This window comes from Pristiophorus japonicus, chromosome 4, assembly GCF_044704955.1.
Source record: "Pristiophorus japonicus isolate sPriJap1 chromosome 4, sPriJap1.hap1, whole genome shotgun sequence".
In the NCBI taxonomy this organism is placed as follows: domain Eukaryota; kingdom Metazoa; phylum Chordata; class Chondrichthyes; family Pristiophoridae; genus Pristiophorus; species Pristiophorus japonicus.
In genome coordinates this window covers 193,153,361-193,173,491 of record NC_091980.1, presented here as the reverse complement: position 1 = coordinate 193,173,491, position 20,131 = coordinate 193,153,361, and the positions used below count along the sequence as shown (strand labels likewise).

Sequence of the window (20,131 nt, the reverse complement as noted above, 5' to 3'; positions counted from 1 at the left end):
TGGGTTAAACGGTTAGTTCAGAAGCTGGATTGACACTTTCCCAGTAGCTAAAGCCTAGTGTACCATTGACAGGTTGGCAGAACGCTCAGCTTTCAGTCAGAAGGCTGTGGACTCAAACCACAATACATGAATTGAGTGTGTAATCTACAGTGACATTTCAGTGCATGGCTGAGGGAGTGCTGTATTGTCAGAGGTACCGTATTCTGGATGATATGTGAAGTCAAAACCTTGTCTTGCTGCTCAGGTGGACATAAAAAATCCCATGGAACGCTGTGAAGAGGAGTAGGGAGCTCTATTGTCTGGTCAAAATCACTCCAACCAATACCCACAAAAATGCATTAACTGGCCATTCATCTCATTGCTGTTTATGAAGTTTTATTGTGTGCAAATTAGCTCTCACATTTGCCTATATAGCAACAGTGACTACAATTCTAAAGATAATCATCTGATGTGAAGTTTTTGAATACCATTGCAAGAACCACTTAGAGACACAATTTCCCAGTATTTTAATATCTCCACAACCATTATAGTTTTATCAGATACTAAATACATTTCCGAATTCCAAAATCTTCTCTTTTTAAAAAAAAATAAGACATCTCTTCACATACCTCAACAGCCAGTGCATAGTATTCAGTTTCCAAAAGCTTATTTCTCAGTCTTGTGATGGCTGCTGGTTTAAGGATTTGTTCAAGAGAAGGCACATCCTGGTAGTTAGCAGCAACTAAAATCTTCACTACATCCACCTTGCTGATATAACTACATGAAGTAATAAAAACCAGAAAATTAAGCTTGAATGAGCACTTCTACAAGAAATACACACCTTATTGAAGAACTTGTTCTGGTTCCTATTTCGTAAGGTAGCAAATTCATAGAAAAATGCCAGAGATTTTCCATACATTTGCAAGTGGAGTCACACTCAGGCAAGCTCTTCAGGGTCACCATGTTGCACATGGGAAGCTACACAGACGGAAACTCTTCAAAGTTTCTGGCATGACTGAGGTGTGGGGTTCACAACACGTCTGTCTCTACCTCATTGCAATTCCTCGCAAATAACTTGTGTTGTGTATACAGGGCATCCCAAAGTGCTTCACAAACAATGAACTACTTCTGAAGTGGAATCATTGTTATGATGTAGAGAAGCAATAGAGACTGCACTTCAATAGTAATTAATTGGTTGTGGTGCGCTTCGAGACATCTGAGAATGTGATGAAGCACTATATAAATGCAAGTTCGTTCTTACAGCTACATTTCATTCAGTTATCTGAATATTTCTCTTTTGTTGACAGAACTTTAAATGCTTGAAATTTAGACTTCAAACAAGACTGAATGTGAATTTTACCCATGACTAAATAATACTTTCGCAGAGGCTGTTTGCTACTTTCCTGAATGGACTAAGACTGCCAAGCAAAATCTACACTTCAATAGTTGATTCAATTGAGAAGACGACAAACTTCTTGTCCATAGTATACTCAGGAAAACTAACACTCGTTGCTTGAAGCTTGATTTAGATATATTTCCAACACAACCAGAACCGGTTTGGGCAAAAACAAGAATTGTTTACTGTTAGCATCAGAGTTTCTAATTACTCAAATGATTCCTGCTTAAAGATGACTCAGGAGCATGACTGTAAGCATGCTATGGGTTTGTGGGGGGTGAATGAATAAAGATTGAAAAATGTGCATGACAAGGTGCTAATAAAGAACAAGGCAATAAGGTGAGCCAACATCTGGGCAAAGGCCGAAACTGAATGAGCATTGAATAAACCATTGTACCACACTCTGTACTCGCAAAATAAAATCTTGCTTAACGGCAGCCTTGTTTGTTGCACACACAATACAAGAGACAGCAATTGTGCAGTCTGCTCTTTTGCTTGTTTGTTGTAGAATTCAATACCACCAAAACTTAAGACATTCACTATTTACCTCCTCATTTACTCCCTTGATGCCTGCAAGCTATATTGGTGCAGGGATCCAAGGGCGGTGAGAGCAGCAGCAGCCCTGCAGTATTGCAATAAATGGCCATTCTGCATGTGCAAGTGTGGACTTAGTTATAGCTTCAGCACACACTATGTTCAATATAACCAACCTTGATCTGTCTTCATCCAACATCCACACACCTCCAGCAGAGCTTGCTGGATCAGAAGAAAACAAGGCTAATTTTTCTCCCTTGCCTTCTCTGGAGTGGCTGAACAACACCCCCGATTGCTACCCTTGCTGAGTTCAGCACAAATCTGGTCGTGAGGCTTCCTGGTCAAAATGGCTCGGTGCCACACAGTGATCTTACTGAACCACTTGGCAAACGAGAGTGGGGTATCTCAGCATTTCAAATATTCAGAATTAATTTAAGTGGCTGCGTGAGGAATTGTGGATAGGTCACAGAATGCTGGAGATCCACTGCACCAACCTTTAATGGGACAGATTTATTTTACATAAAGAGCATCCCAGTTTCCAATTATAGTATTTCTAAACCTGGGGTAATGACAATGTGACTCACCTGTCACAAAGGGCCAAGTCCTGGCTCCTTCCTGCTTTCACAAACATCATCTTAGCACTGAAAAGGAGTTGTTTCATGATGTCCATTAAGAGACAGGCATCCACTTCTGGGTTCGTTAATGCTCGAGACAATTTGCTGCAGTGGTCTATCAGCTGATGGCCACACACCATACTATTACTATGCAGATTCAGGATAGCAATGCACAAGGAAGCACTGGGAGCCTGTGAAATATTACAACAGTTTTCACATTTTCATTTATTGCCCTCATTTCTATAGGTTTTCTGTTATTCTTCACTAAGCAACTTGCTCCCAAGTCTTTTTCGATACCCAGTCTGAAACAAGCTGCAAAGTGGTGAAAGTGCCTTCAACACTAAATGTTGTCATATGTTTTACTATGCTTTAAGTGCCAGCTCAGCTCAGTGGTAGTACTCACACCTGAGTCAGAAACCACATTTTAAGATATGGGCACATAATCTAGGATGGCATTTTATTGCCATATTGAATGAGTGCTGCATTGTTGGGGCTTCCCATTAAACCAAGGAGCTGTTTCCCTGTTCAAGTAAGTACATACAGGTGCAGCGCCTAAAATCCGGAACCCTCGGGACTGAGTCCGTTCCGGATTCAGGGCTTTTCCGGACTTTCGATCGTCTTACCCAGGTTCGGGCATTTCCGGATTTCGGAATGTCAGAAAGGGGAGGGGGGTACCTGCCGAGGAGCTGTTCGGGCCGTCTGGGGCCCACTGAGGAGGTCGTCAGGCCAGCTGGGGCCCATCGAGGAGGAGGTCGGGTGGGGCCCTGCCGAGGTGATTGTCGTTGGGCCAGCCCCGCCGAGGAGGTAAGGGCAGCAGCGGTGAGGCGAGCAGGGCAAGGCGAGGCTCGAGGTCGGCAGGGTCGTCGGGTCCGGATTCCGGAACACTTTACGGATTCCGGACAACCCTGCCACCGATCGTCCCGGATTCCGGAACACTCCGGATTCTCGACGCTGCACCTGTACGGTCTAAAGACACTATTCAAAAAGAAGCAGTGAATTCTCCCAGTGTCTGTCGAATATTTATCCCTCAACCAACACCACAAAAAACAGATTAGCTGGTCATGGTTGCTGTTTGTGGGACCTTTTTGTGTGCAAATGGCTATGAAACAAAAGTGAATTCACTTAAAAAATTAATTGACAGGAGTAAGATAGCCTTCGCTGTGTATACATATATACGTAGGATTAGGATTTGGTTTCATCTCATGATAAAAGTTTTTGGTTTATTTTTACTTATAGATTTACTGTAGCTAGAAATAATGAAATGGTTAAAGTTGCCCTTTCCCAGGATGCTTCAGGGTTTAATGCATCAGGATACAATTTAGCTGACACTGCTGTTTAGTTTTTGCTGAAAGTTCAGGATGTGTGATTCGTGCCTCTTGACTTCTTTTTGTGGCCACATTGTGAAATGAAATAGTCAAGAAAGTCTTGAGATAGGAAGTGGGATCATAGGACAGGATGGTAAATATGGTGGCATCTGTTGTTTTGTAGGAAATATTTCCTTTCTGGAGGCCTTGTTAACTTGTCTTGCCAGAATGAATCAGCAATGGGGGGAGGTTTAGAGGTGATATGAGGGGAAATGTTTTCACCTAGAAGATAGTGGGGGTCTGGAACTCACTGCCCGATAGGGTGGTAGAGGCAGAAACCCTCACCACATTAAAAAAATACTTGGATGTGCACTTAAAGTGCCATAGCCTACAGGGCTACGGACCAAGAACTGGAGAGTGGGATTAGACTGGGTCGGCCAGCGCGGACACAATGAGCCGAAATGGCCTCCTTCAGTGCTGTAAATTTCTATGATTCTATGACAGTGTTATAAGCTTTCCTTAACAATTTGCAGAGAGAGTTGGGATCGAAAAGGATCAACGCAGGTTACCTGTCTACGGGGAAAAGCGGTAATATTTATTTCTCTGTATGTCCACTGCTCAAAGACATTGTGTCTGTCTGCACTTGGTCAAATGCAACAAATGGAGCATGTTGTAAACCACATTTGGTGTCGTAATCAAATTGCTTGCACAGGCTGTGAAGTGCTTTGGAACACCTTGAAAAGCAAGCTGCATTTGTTATGGTTGTAAAATGCATCTGATGTTCATATTCCAGAAACTGCATCTAACTGAAATTGTAACTCCTGCAATAAAGTATAATAAAGGAACGAGACCAGGAAGTCAACAGCTTTATATCTCTCACCTGCTCGTAGAAAAACTCACTGCGCTCATTTTCATTCTCATTTTCGCTCAGAGTCAGGTTCCAATGTATTTCTGCCACCCGCGGCATCTGTAATGCTACAGCAAGATCCGAGCCACCATCATCACAACTTATGGCGTCTAATACACAGAAATCTAATTTTACACATCGGTCATTAAGCTAGGAAAACAAATCAGAATATTTTTACAAACTATTGGTGTTGCTCACCTTCTCCTAGATCTAGTTGTTCTTTTTCACTACAGGAAATAAAAACAAATAGTGAACAAAAATGATAAAATAATGTGCAGAATATATTTATGTATCATATGACATTGAATATAAAATAACTGATAAATTTCAAGACAATTCTGAAAACATTAATGTCGTTAAAACTGTACAGTACTTCACTTACAAATTCATGACTCTTGTAAATAAGCTAAATTCACAGAAGAGCAGCATGAAACATATGCCGGTTATTAAAAAAGATAACACTGAATTCTTCGTCAATAAAAAAAAGCATCCATCCACAATTTCTGGAGACTGAATACTAATGAACAGTTCCAAGAGGAAGACCATGCCTTAACTGTGGAATTGTTCTTTAATGCTCTGGCAAATAGATGTACGAGGACATGCTTTTTCAAAGAGAATAAACACCCTACTGACTGGGGAAGCAGGAGTAAATGAATCAAGAGGTGTGGTACTGAGCCATACAATGCAACAAAATCCAAAGCTCAATCTCCAGTCTGTGCTATTTACAGATCTTAGCCATGACAGTAGTGAGGGCTCTAAAGGTGGCCTCAATGTCCCCGAACTATCATGGGGTATGGAAAGCATGCTTTAATTACACTCTCCTATCAGTGAAGGCACTGTGTGCCAAGTTTACATAGGCAATTTCCATTTTAAATATAGATACAAGAATTTATAATTTAACCATATAAAAAAAGACATAACGTATGACTGCTGGGACTGAATCATGTCAATATGCCCTGGTCCAATTCTCCCCACACCCTAAACCCAATTCACCTGAAGGTTACACTTGGTGTATTCTCTGGCCACAATCTCAGTCCTACTCCCTGCCACCACTATTAAATCTTGGCCCACTCACAGTCCCACAATCAAAATGTCAACCCCAATTCCAATAAGCCTCCCAGCTCCTGCCCCCACTCCTGGCATCCTTGTTCCCACCACCTCTCAGCTCCTGCCACATAATGGTCTCTCTGTGAAGGAGCTTCTATTTTACAGTAACACATTTTGTGTTACACTTTGGTAACATTATTATTGTTACACAGCAATGTATTATCTAACAGAGCAAGCAATGCCATCCATGCAAGATCTAATAGTGTAATAAAACCATTCTTTTGTCTACCTAAGATATCAGTTACAGTAGATGCAGCAAGCACAATTAGTTGTGGAATACGTGAAGAAATCATAACAAACAACAGCACCAAAACAGAATGGTGCAGCAGATTTCACTTTAAATCACCATCACATAAATGTCTGCTTTAGAAACACGAACACTACATTCAGTATTAGTTTTCTTTTCAATGGTGATGCTTCAGCAAAAGATGTACAGTGTCGATTTACAGGTATAATCCATGTCTTACCAGTCTGTGAAGCTGTGCAATAAAGCAGTAACAGTGTGTTACAGTACTGATGTGAAAAATAAAGCTTCAACTTCAGAATTTTTTAAAAAAGTAACCAAAAAGTTTTTTGAAATATTAAATCACTAAAAGGGAAACATGAGCCGCTGGTCATCAGTTTACTGGTGTACATCGTGCAGGAGAGAGTTCAATTACTTTTTTTAAAAACAGACTTTTGAAGAACTCTTGGGTGAGGATATGGTGTTAAGTTCCATAATTCTTATCATTTTAAAAACACACTTCAAAACTTTGCATATTATTTTATCATTCCTAAACTAGAAAACCCAATATATACAATTTAAAAGTAATACAGCTTTGATTGTTTTTTCTTGGTGGAATACTTGAGCAGAACTGATTTTCACCAGGTTATCACGATGCACAAAATACAAGTGGTCACTGCTAGCAAAGCAGTGCTTCAGAAGTAAGCACAGTTATCTCCCAGACACTACATGTATTGTTGTTGTCGCATCTGAAATCAAGACTATAGTTGAGACATGACTTACGTTATATGATAATAACTGTAACACTGGTCACAAACTCGTGCTGGGCACTCCCTGCAGTCCTCAACCACCATTTTGTTTGTTGAACACGACTGGCAAACAACACGACCGCAACGCCTGCAGTGATGTCGTCTATTGAACTGGTCAAGAAAGAATGTTATATGTTAACGTGCAATACAATTATTGAAACAATGCTGTATTAAGGTCCGGCAAACTAATGAACAACACTTTCAAAATTCACTACGGCCCACAGCACGAAGGATTTGATACTTGATTCTTTTTGGTTAGTTCACTCCACTCCTCATGGCATGAACGCCACAGGCCCTGGGCACCCTCTAGTATATTGGCGTCAGCGGTCCTTATGTGTAAGCCCAAATAATGAGTATTAGCAGGCGATTCTATCATGCGAGGCCATCATAACAACACAATCCTGTCCTGTCCTGATCCCTTCGCATGTGCACTTCTGCAACGGCCACTGCATAACTATCAGCAATCAGCCGTGGCTGATTTTTCCCTCCCTGGTGTAATGACACTAAGGCCAACTGTAATACCTCCTGGCAGAGATCGGGCAACTCACCAAGTAATAGAAAAACACAATTTTTTAAAAAATGGTGCGAAACCTTTAAATGTTGGTATTCAGAGAGACTTGGATGTCCTGTGTACAAGAAACACAGAAAGTTAACATGTATGTAGAGCAAGCAATTACGAAGGCACACGGCATGATGGCCCTTATTGCAAAGTACTTGGAGTACAAGAGTAAGGAAGTCTTGCTTCAATTGTACAGGGCTCTGGTGAAACCACACCAGAAGTACCGTGCACAGTTTTAGTCTCCTTATTTAGGAAGGATATACTTGCCTTGGAGGCATTGCAACAAAGGTTCACGACATTGATTCCTGGGCTGAGAGGGTTGTCCTAGGAAGAGAGATTGAGCCTATACTCTCTGGAGTTTGGAACAATGAGGAGTGTTCTCATCAAAACAGAAGATTCTGAGGGGCCTGACAGGGTAGATGCTGAGAGGTTGTTTCTCCTGGCTTGAGAGTCTAGAACTAAGTAGAATCCGGCAGAAGGGGCTGGGCATTTAAGACAGAGATGAGGAGGAACTTCTTCACTCAGAGGGTTGTGAATCTTTAGAATTCTCTACACCAGAGGGCTGTGGATTTAAGGAAGAATATATCATTGTGTATATTCAAGGCTGAGATAGATAGACTTTTGGACCCTAGGGGAATCAAGGGTTCGGGGATCGGGCGGGAAAGCATAAGAAATAGGAGCAAGAATAGGCCATTTGGCCCCTCGAGCCTGCTCTGCCATTTAATAAGATCATGGCTGACCTGATCATGGACTCAGCTCCACTTTCCTGCCCCCTCCTCATAACCTTTATTCCCTTATCGCTCAAAAATCTATCTCCGCCTTAAATATATTCAATGACCCAGTTCCACAGCTCTCTGGGGCAGAGAATTCCGTAGATTAACAACCCTCAGAGAAAAAATTCCTCCTCATCTCAGTTTTAAATGGGCGGCTCCTTATTCTGAGACTATGTCTCTTAGTTTTAATTTCCCCTATGAGTGAAAATATCTTCTCTGCATCCACCTTGTCAAGTCCCCTTATTATCTTATATGTTTCGATAAGATCACCTCTCATTCTTCTGAACCCCAATGAGTATAGGTCCAACCTACTCAACGTATCTTCATAAGTCAACCCCCTCATCTCTGAAATCAACGTAGTGAACCTTCTCTGAACAGCCTCCAATGCAAATATATCCTTTAAATATGGAAACTAAAACTGTACGCAGTACTCGAGGTGTGGCCTCATCAATACCCTGTACAGTTGTAGCAGGACTTCTCTGCTTTTATACTCTAGCCTCCTTGCAATAAAAGGCCAACATTCCATTTGCCTTCCTGATTACTTGCTGTACCTGCATACTAACTTTTTGTGTTTCGTGCACAAGGACCCCAGGTCTCTCTGTACTGCAGCACTTTGCAATTTTTCTCCATTTAAATTATAATTTGCTTTTCTATGCTATCTGCCAAATTGGATAACCCCACATTATACTCCATCTGCCAAATTTTTGCCCACTCACTTAGCCTGTCTATATCCCTTTGCAGATTTCTTGTGTCTTCCTCACAATTTGCTCTCCCACCCATCTTTGTATCATTTGCAAACTTGGCTACATTACACTCGGTCCCTTCATCCAAATCATTAATATAGATTGTAAATAGTTGAGGCCCCAGCACCGATCCATGTGGCACCCCACTAGTTACTGTTTGCCAACCGGAAAATGACCCATTTATCCCGACTCTCTGTTTTCTGTTCGTTCGCCAATCCTCTATCCATGCCAATATATTACCCCCAACCCTGTGAACTTTTATCTTGTGCAGTAACCTTTAATGTGGCACCTTATCGAATGCCTTCTGGAAATCCAAATACACCACATCCACTGGTTCCCCTTATCCACCCTGCTCGTTACATCCTCAAAGAACTCCAGCAAATTTGTCAAACATGATTTCCCTTTCATAAAACCATGCTGACTTTGCTTGATTGAATCATGCTCTTCCAAATGTCCTGCTACTGCTTCCTTAATAATAGACTCCAGCATTTTCCCAACGACAGATGTTAGGCTAACTGGTCTATAGTTTCCTGCTTTCTGTCTGCCTTCTTTTTTACATTTGAGGTTTTCCAATCCGCTGAGATCTCCCCAGAGTCCAGGGAATTTTGGTAGATTACAACCAAAGCATCCACTATCTCTGCAGCCACTTCTTTTAAGACCCTAGGATGCAAGCCATCAGGCCAGGGGACGTTCACCTTTAGTCCCATTATTTTACCGAATACTACTTCTTTAGTGATAGTGATTATATTAAGTTCCTCCCTCCCTATAGCCCCTTGATTATCCACTATAGGGATGTTTTTAGTGTCTTCAACCTTGAAGACTGTTACAAAATATTTGTTCAAAGTCTCTGCCATTTCCCTGTTCCTCTTTATTAATTCCCCAGTCTCATCCTCTAAGGGACCAACATTTACTTTAGCCACTCTTTTCCTTTTTATGTACCTGTAGAAACTCTTCCTATCTGTTTTTATATTTCGTGCTAGTTTGCGTTCATAAAAAAAGAGAGAAGATAGATTAAGTTGTTCTTTGCTGGCTTTTAAAAGTTTCCCAAATCTCTGGCCTCCCACTAGTCTTGGCCACTTTGTATGCCCTTATTTCCTTAGTTAGCCACGGATGGTTATCCCTTCTCTTACAGCCTTTCCTTCTCATTGGAATATATTTTTGTTGAGAGTTATGAAATATCACCTTAAATGTCTGCCACTGCTCATCAACTGTCCCACACTTTAATCTATTTTCCCAGTCCACTTTAGCCAACTCTGCCTTCATACCTTTGTAGTTTCCTTTGTTTAAACTTAGGACACTGGTTTGAGATTCAACTTTCTCACCCTCCAACTGAATTTGAAATTCAACCATGTTATGGTCACACATTCCTAGAGGATCCTTTACTAGGAGATTGTTTATTAATCCTGTCTCATTACACAGTACCAGATCCAGGATAGCCTGCTCCCTGGTTGGTTCTGCAACGTACTGTTCAAGGAAACTAACCTGGATACACTCTATGAACTCTTCCTCAAGGCTACCCTGGCCAATTTGCTTTGTCCAATCAATATGAAGGTTAAAATCGCCCATGATTATTGCCGTTCCTTTTTTATAAGCCTCCATTATTTCTTGATTTATACTCCGTCCAACTGTGTAGTTACTGTTAGGGGACCAAAGACGACACCCACCAGCGACTTTTTCCCTTTATTATTCCTCATCTCCACCCAAACTGATTCATCATCTTGGATCTTCTGAGCCAATATCATTTCTCACTAACGCACTGATCTCATCCTTTATTAACAGAGCTACCCCATCTCCTTTTCCTTTCTGTCTGTCCTTTCGAATTGTCAAATACCCCTGAATATTTAATTCCCAGTCTTGGTCACCTTGCAACCACATCTCTGTTATTGTCCAAGATCAGCCATGATTTTGCTGAATGGCAGTGCAGGCTCGAGGGGCCATATGGCCTACTGCTGCTCCTAATGCTTATGTTTTTATAAACCTTGGACCTTCTCACCTGTATTCAGCTGTGTGCTGCCTTCATCAAGAAATAAATCAGAGGAGCCCTGGATTTGAATCTTCCACAGTTCGATAGCCATTAACAATAGAGACAGTACCCTTGCCAAGGAAGCTGGGTCACTGACTATTCCAAACAACAACTTGCAGTTATATAGCACATTTAACGTAGTAAAACATCCCAAGGCACTTCACAAGAACTTAATCAGACTGACACCAAACCAAAGAAGGAAACATTGGGACAGGTGATGGGCAAAGATGAAGGTTTTAAGGGCGAACCGCTGCGTAAGCAAACATGATTTTACAGATGCCACAGAACTGAAGAGATTTCTACAATAAAAGCTGACTCAGAGAAATATAACAGTATATATTTAATTCACATTATTGCTAGGACATTTTTTTGTGAAAATATATATTTGCACTCTGCCAGAAAAGAAGAATTGCTAAAGCACCAGTTGCATAATGCCATGATCTTCAGTTCTGCACAACTGTACGGCAGCACTGAGGCAACAAATAAATTCTATTAGAGGCTCATAGAAATATAGATAGAAACATAGAAAATAGGTGCAGGAGTAGGCCATTCGGCCCTTCGAGCCTGCACCGCCATTCAATGAGTTCATGGCTGAACATGCAAATTCAGTCCCCCATTCCTGCTTTCTCGCCATACCCCTTGATCCTCCTAGTAGTAAGGACTAGATCTAACTCCTTTTTGAATATATTTAGTGAATTGGCCTCAACAACTTTCTGTGGTAGAGAATTCCACAGGTTCACCACTCTCTGGGTGAAGAAGTTGCTCCTCATCTCGGTCCTAAATGGCTTACCCCTTATCCTTAGACTGTGACCCCTGGTTCTGGACTTCCCCAACATTAATAAGAACGTAAGAATTAGGAACAGGAGTAGGCCATCCAACCCCTCGAACCTACTCCGCCATTCAACAAGATCACGGCTGATCTGGCCATGGACTCAGCTCCACTTACCCGCCCTCTCCCCATAACCCTTAATTTCCTTATTGGTTAAAAATCTATCGATCTGTGATTTGAATATATTCAATGAGCTAGCCTCAACTGCTTCCTTAGGCAGAGAATTCCACAGATTCACAACCCTCTGGGAGAAGAAATTACTTCTCAACTCGGTTTTAAATTGGCTCCCCCGTATTTTGAGGCTGTGCCCCCGAGTTCTAGTCTCCCCGACCAGTGGAAACAACCTCTCTACCTCTATCCTGTCTATCCCCTTCATTATTTTAAATGTTTCTATAAGATCACCCCTCATCCTTCTGAACTCCAACGAGTAAAGACCCAGTCTACTCAATCTATCATAAGGTAACCCCCTCATCTCCGGAATCAGCCTAGTGAATCGTCTCTGTATCCCTTCCAAAGCTAGTATATCCTTCCTTAAGTAAGGTGACCAAAACTGCACGCAGTACTCCAGGTGCGGCCTCACCAATACCCTGTACAGTTGCAGCAGGACCTCCCTGCTTTTGTACTCCATCCCTCTCGCAATGAAGGCCAACATTCCATTCACCTTCCTGATTACCTGCTGCACCTGCAAACTAACTTTTTGGGATTCATGCACAAGGACCCCCAGGTCCCTCTGCACTACAGCATGTTGTAATTTCTCCCCATTCAAATAATATTTCCTTTTACTGTTTTTTTCCCCCAAGGTGGATGACCTCACATTTTCCAACATTGTATTCCATCTGCCAAACCTTAGCCCATTCGCTTAACCTATCTAAATCTATTTGCAGTCTCTCTGTGTCCTCTACACAACCCGCTTTCCCACTAATCTTTGTGTCATCTGCAAATTTTGTTACACTACACTCTGTCTCCTCTTCCAGGTCATCTATGTATATTGTAAACAGTTGTGGTCCCAGCACCGATCCCTGTGGCACACCACTAACCACCGATTTCCAACCCGAAAAGGACCCATTTATCCCGACTCTCTGCTTTCTGTTAGCCAGCCAATTCTCGATCCATGCTAATACATTTCCTCTGACTCCGCGTACCTTTATCTTCTGCAGTAACCTTTTGTGTGGCACCTTATCGAATGCCTTTTGGAAATCTAAATACACCACATCCATCGGTACACCTCTATCCACCATGCTCGTTATATCCTCAAAGAATTCCAGTAAATTAGTTACACATAATTTCCCCTTCATGAATCCATGTTGCGTCTGCTTGATTGCACTATTCCTATCTTGATGTCCCGCTATTTCTTCCTTAAATGATAGCTTCAAGCATTTTCCCCACTACAGATATTAAACTAACCGGCCTATAGTTACCTGCCTTTTGTCTGCCCCCTTTTTTAAACAGAGGCGTTACATTAGCTGCTTTCCAATCCGATGGCACCTCCCCAGAGTCCAGAGAATTTTGGTAGATTATAATGAATCCATCTGCTATAACTTCCGCCATCTCTTTTAATACCCTGGGATGCATTAGCCTGTCCAGCACTACCCCCCTAGTGATAGTGATTGTCTCAAGGTCCTCCCTTCCCACATTCCCGTGACCAGCAATTTTTGGCATGGTTTTTGTGTCTTCCACTGTGAAGACCGAAGCAAAATAATTGTTTACGGTCTCAGCCATTTCCACATTTCCCATTATTAAATCCCCTTTGTCATCTTCTAAGGGACCAACATTTACTTTAGTCACTCTTTTCCGTTTTATATATCGGTAAAAGCTTTTACTATCTGTTTTTATGTTTTGCGCAAGTTTACATTCGTAATCTATCTTCCCCTTCTTTATTGCTTTCTTAGTCATTCTTTGCTGTCGTTTAAAATTTTCCCAATCTTCTAGTTTCCCACTAACCTTGGCCACCTTATACGCATTGGTTTTTAATTTGATACTCTCCTTTATTTCCTTGGTTATCCACGGCTGGTTATCCCTTCTCTTACCGCCCTTCTTTTTCATTGGAATATATTTTTGTTGAGCACTATGAAAGAGCTCCTTAAAAGTCCTCCACTGTTCCTCAATTGTGCCACCGTTTAGTCTGTGTTCCCAGTCTACTTTAGCCAACTCTGCCCTCATCCCACTGTAGTCCCCTTTGTTTAAGCATAGTACGCTCGTTTGAGACACTACTTCCTCACCCTCAATCTGTATTACAAATTCAACCATACTGTGATCACTCATTCCGAGAGGATCTTTTACTAGGAGATTGTTTATTATTCCTGTCTCATTACACAGGACCAGATCTAAGATAGCTTGCTCCCTTGTAGATTCTGTAACATACTGTTCTGAGAAACAATCCCGTATGTATTCTATGAATTCCTCCTCAAGGCTACCCCTTGCGATTTGATTTGACCAATCGATATGTAGGTTAAAATCCCCCATGATTACTGCCGTTCCTTTTTCACATGCCTCCATTATTCCCTTGATTATTGTCCGCCCCACCGTGAAGTTATTATTTGGGGGCCTATAAACTACGCCCACCAGTGACTTTTTCCCCTTACTATCTCTAATCTCCACCCACAATGATTCAACATTTTGTTCATTAGAGCCAATATCGTCTCTCACAACTGCCCTGATATCATCCTTTATTAACAGAGCTACCCCAACTCCTTTCCCTTCTTGTCTATCTTTCCGAATTGTCAGATACCCCTGTATGTTTAATTCCCAGTCTTGGCCACCCTGCAACCACGTTTCTGTAATGGCCACCAAATCATACCCATTTGTAATGATTTGTGCCGTCAACTCATTTACTTTATTTCGAATGCTGCGTGCGTTTCGGTAGAGTGTTTTAATACTGGTTTTTAAACCATGATTTTTAGTTTTGACCCCTCCTGCAGCCCCTTTATATTCATACATATTGTCCCTTCCTATCACCTTGTGGTTTACACTTACCTCAGTGCTACTCTGCTCTGTTGCCTCCTGCATTCTTTCTTGGGGTTCTGTTCATCTGAGCTCTCACCCACTCTAACTAGCTCAGAGCCATCTCCTGGATTCCCATCCCCCTGCCAAGCTAGTTTAAAGCCCTCCCAACCGTACTATCAAAACCACCCTCGAGAACATTCGTCCCGTCTCTGTTGTACAGGTCTCACCTTCTCCAGAAGCGGTCCCAATTGTTCGGGAAACTAAAGCCCTCCCTCCTACACCAATGGGAGAGTGGAGAGCACCAGTTCCAACTGTCACAGGACGGGAGAGTGGAGAGCACCAGTTCCAACTGTCACAGGAGAGAGAGTGGAGAGCACCAGTTCAAACTGTCACAGGACGGGAGAGTGGAGAGCACCAGTTCCAACTGTCGCAGGAGAGAGAGTGGAGAGCACCAGCTCCAACTGTCGCAGGAGAGAGAGTGGAGAGCACCAGTTACAACTGTCACAGGACGGGAGAGTGGAGAGCACCAGTTCCAACTGTCACAGGACGGGAGAGTGGAGAGCACCAGTTCCAACTGTCGCAGGAGAGAGAGTGGAGAGCACCAGCTCCAACTGTCGCAGGAGAGAGAGTGGAGAGCACCAGTTCCCACTGTCACAGGACAGAGAGTGGAGAGCACCAGTTCAAACTGTCACAGGAGAGAGAGTGGAGAGCACCAGTTCAAACTGTCACAGGAGAGAGAGTGGAGAGCACCAGTTCCAACTGTCACAGGACGGGAGAGTGGAGAGCACCAGTTCCAACTGTCACAGGAGAGAGAGTGGAGAGCACCAGTTCCCACTGTCACAGGACGGGAGAGTGGAGAGCACCAGTTCCAACTGTCACAGGACGGGAGAGTGGAGAGCACCAGTTCCAACTGTCACAGGAGAGAGAGTGGAGAGCACCAGTTCCAACTGTCACAGGACGGGAGAGTGGAGAGCACCAGTTCCCACTGTCACAGGACGGGAGAGTGGAGAGCACCAGTTCCAACTGTCACAGGACGGGAGAGTGGAGAGCACCAGTTCCAACTGTCACAGGACGGGAGAGTGGAGAGCACCAGTTCCAACTGTCACAGGAGAGAGAGTGGAGAGCACCAGTTCCCACTGTCACAGGAGAGAGAGTGGAGAGCACCAGTTCCCACTGTCACAGGAGAGAGAGTGGAGAGCACCAGTTCAAACTGTCACAGGAGAGAGAGTGGAGAGCACCAGTTCCCACTGTCACAGCAGAGAGAGTGGAGAGCACCAGTTCAAACTGTCGCAGGAGAGAGAGTGGAGAGCACCAGTTCCCACTGTCACAGGACGGGAGAGTGGAGAGCACCAGTTCTCACTGTCACAGGAGAGAGAGTGGAGAGCACCAGTTCCCACTGTCACAGGAGAGAGAGTGGAGAGCACCAGTTCAAACTGTCGCAGGAGAGAGAGTGGAGAGCACCAGTTCCCACTGTCACAGGACAGAGAGTGGAGAGCACCAGTTCCCACTGTCACAGGACAGAGAGTGGAGAGCACCAGTTCAAACTGTCACAGGACAGAGAGTGGAGAGCACCAGCTCCAACTGTCACAGGACAGAGAGTGGAGAGCACCAGTTCAAACTGTCACAGGACGGGAGAGTGGAGAGCACCAGCTCCAACTGTCGCAGGAGAGAAAGTGAAGAGCACCAGTTCCCACTGTCGCAGGATGGGAGAGTGGAGAGCACCAGTTCCAACTGTCACAGAACGGGAGAGTGGAGAGCACCAGTTCCCACTGTCACAGGATGGGAGAGTGGAGAGCACCAGTTCCCACTGTCACAGGACAGAGTGTGGAGAGCACCAGTTCCCACTATCACAGGATGGTAGAGTGGAAATACATTTTGTAATTGGCTCACAACCCATGGAAATGTATTTCTTGCAGCCAGGCCATTATCTAATCTAAACAACATGAATCAATGACAGCCAGACATCATGCTACAAATGCAGGCTAATTGGCTAGATAAAAGGCTCAAGGTGCAAATCAATTTTATATTTGCCCAGAAATATAAATAAGATTAGAAAACTTCAAAATACACCACCAGTCCAGCCCCTTTGCACTAACAAGATAATGAAAGTAATGAGGTTTTGCACCTTCCTCCTGAAACTGGCTTAAAACTGGCTGGTTACAGTTACAAACTCCTCCCTGCTCCATCTCTTTCAACTGAATCTATCTTCTGAAGGGTCTTTATCCAATAAACATTCCTGCTTGGGCTTTTCAGTTTGGGAGAATAACAATAATCCAGCAAACCAGCTGTGGTTAGCTGTGAGAACTCAATGTACAAGAAATTAATCTCTGGGATCAATACCTGAGCCTCAAGTAACTTGTTTTAACTGACTTTTTGGAAATGAACCTGTTCCATTGATGTCAGGAAGAACATTCTCTGGAAGCTATTGTATTTCACAGTCCCTCCAGTCACAGATCAATCAGGACCAACTGCTATTACTTTTACAGTGTTCTTCAGCTGGTTTTGTTAAACTGTTGTTTAAACAGTATCTGTGGAAAAGTCCTTTGAAACAGGATCACCTTTTAAACATAAAAGTCATCTTTAAACAAAAACTGTGGAGCATATAAGGAAGTATATTTCAAACAATTGGTCTGGGCAATCTCCTATCCCTTTCAGATGCTCAAAGGACACTTGTATTGTCATTCTGGTAACACTGTTATTTCACTTGCTAGGACACAGAGTGGTGAACCCCAGTTGCCCCTTTAAAATTAAAAAAAGGATGAACAGGAATTATAGTAACACAGACCCACTATAACATAATGGAATCACTACACAATGGTGGAAGACTACTGCAAAGCTTGTTTACAACTGTCCGCAGTGTTCTTTGTGCAAACAAATGCCGGGATTTGTTGCTTTACTATCATAAGACGACAAAGGTGAATGTTTCACATATCCATCCAGATGAAAATTATTTAGCAAATCAGTTGCTGCACACTTATTTTCAACTGCATGCATCTGCAAGCCCACATGACAAATGGAATGTAGTACTTCAACTGTTGATGGCAACGTATTTTGTTGATCTTTTGGACATGAGTGCAATTCTTTTCACTGAAGAGCAATATTCTTTTGCCTAGTAAATTTGGAAGTGCAAGGTTGGAGGAGACCGACACAAGGGACTGGTTTCAAATTCTATTTTTGGCATTTTAACAGCGAACGTCCCAAGGCACTTCACAGGAGTATTATTCACAGGAAATAACCTTCCGGATATACTAGGGGACCGAGGGTCTAGTGAGAAGGAGGAACTGAAGGAAATCCTTATTTGTCAGGAAATTGTGTTAGGGAAATTGATGGGATTGAAGGCTGATAAATTCCCAGGGCCTGATAGTCTGCATCCCAGAGTACTTAAGGAAGTGGCCCTAGAAATAGTGGATATTGGTGATCATTTTCCAACAGTCTATCGACTCTGGATCAGTTCCTATGGACTGGAGGGTAGCTAATGTAACACCACTTTTTAAAAAACAAGGGCGAGAGAGAAAACGGGTAATTATAGACCGGTTAGCCTGACATCAGTAGTGGGGAAAATGTTGGAATCAATTATTAAGGATGAAATAGCAGCGCATTTGGAAAGCAGTGACAGGATCGGTTCAAGTCAGCATGTATTTATGAAAGGGAAATCATGCTTGACAAATCTTCTATAACTTTTTGAGGATGTAACTAGTAGAGTGGACAAGTGAGAGCCAGTGGATGTGGTGTATTTGGACTTTCAAAAGGCTTTTGACGAGGTCCCACACAAGAGATTGGTGTGCAAAATTAAAGCACATGGTATTGGGGGTAATGTATTGACGTGGATAGAGAACTGGTTGGCAGACAGGAAGCAGAGAGTCGGGGTAAACGGGTCCTTTTCAGAATGGCAGGCAGTGACTAGTGGGGTGCCGCAGGGCTCAATGCTGGGACCCCAGCTATTTACAATATACATCAATGATTTAGATGAAGTAATTGAGTGTAATATCTCCAAGTTTGCAGATGACACGAAGCTGGGTGGCCCATGTGAGCTGTGAGGAGGATGCTAAGAGGCAGCAGGGTGACTTGGACAGGTTAGGTGAGTGGGCAAATGCATGGCAGATGCAGTATAATGTGGATAAATGTGAGGTTATCCACTTTGGGGGCAAAAACATGAAGGTAGAATATTATCTGAATGGCGACAGATTAAGAAAAGGGGGGGTGCAACGAGACCTGGGTGTCATGGTACAGCAGTCATTGAAAGTTAGCATGCAGTTACAGCAGGCGGTGAAGGCGGCAAATGGCATGTTGGCCTTCATAGCAAGGGGATTTGAGTATTGGAGCAGGGAGGTCTTACTGCAGTTGTACAGGGCCTTGGTGAGGCCTCACCTGGAATATTGTGTTAGTTTTGGTCTCCTAATCTGTGGAAGGACATTCTTGCTATTGAGGGGGTGCAGCGAAGGTTCACCACACTGATTCCCAGGATGGCAGGACAGACATATGAGGAGGGACTGGATCGACTGGCCCTGTATTCACTGGAGTTTAGAAGAATGAGAGGGGATCTCATAGAAACATAAGATTCTGACGGGACAGGACAGGTTAGATGCAGGAAGAATGTACCCGATGTTGGGAAGTCCAGAACCAGGGGTCACAGTCTAAGGATAAGGGATAAGCCATTTAGGACCGAGATGAGGAGAAACTGCTTCACTCAGAGAGTTGTTAACCTGTGGAATTCTCTACCGCAGAGAGTTATTGATGTCAGTTTGTTGGATATATTCAAGAGGGAGTTAGATATGGCCCTTACAACTAAAGGGATCAAGGGGTATGGAGAAAAAGCAGGAAAGGGATACTGAGCTGAATGATCAGCCATGATCTTATTGAATGGTGGTGCAGGCTCGAAGGGCCAAATGACCTACTCCTGCACCTACTTTCTATGTTTCTATGAGATAAAAAATTTGACACCGAGCCGCATAAGTAGAAATTAGCGCAGGTGACCAAAAGCTTGGCGTCTTGAAGGAGGGAAGATACGTAGAGAGGAGGAGAGATTTAGGCAGGGAGTTACAGAGCTTGGGGCCTAGGCAACAGAAGGCATGGCCACCAATGGTTGAACGATTATACTCAGGGATGCTCAAGAGGTCGGATTTAGAGAAGCTCAGACATCTCACAGGATTGTGGGGCTAGTGGAAATTACAGAGATAGGGAGGGGCGAGGCCCTGGAGGGATTTGAAAATAAGGATGAGAATTTTGAAATCGAGGCGTTACTTAACCGGGAGCCAATGTAGTTCACCGAGCACAGGGGTGATGGATGAGCAGAACTTGGTGCTAGGACGCAGGCAGCCGAGTTTTGGATCACCTCTAGTATACGTCGGGTAGAATGTGGGAGGCTAGCCAGGAGTGCGTTGGAATAGT

The 20,131-nt window shown here is 43.2% G+C and overlaps 1 protein-coding gene across 3 annotated transcripts in view; it reads right to left on the bottom strand.

Moving 5' to 3' along the window:
• The window catches only part of zfyve26 (zinc finger, FYVE domain containing 26), a 121,248-nt gene that overhangs the window by 24,431 nt on the left and 76,686 nt on the right, over nt 1-20,131 (bottom strand). For all 3 annotated transcript variants that reach the window (XM_070878970.1, XM_070878971.1, XM_070878972.1), the window contains exons 29-33: nt 6,848-6,984; nt 4,933-4,961; nt 4,708-4,844; nt 2,494-2,714; nt 609-756 (exon numbers count right to left, since the gene is read on the bottom strand). In XM_070878970.1, coding sequence (XP_070735071.1) covers nt 609-756; nt 2,494-2,714; nt 4,708-4,844; nt 4,933-4,961; nt 6,848-6,984 — 672 coding nt within the window. The remainder of the gene's footprint in view (nt 1-608; nt 757-2,493; nt 2,715-4,707; nt 4,845-4,932; nt 4,962-6,847; nt 6,985-20,131) is intronic.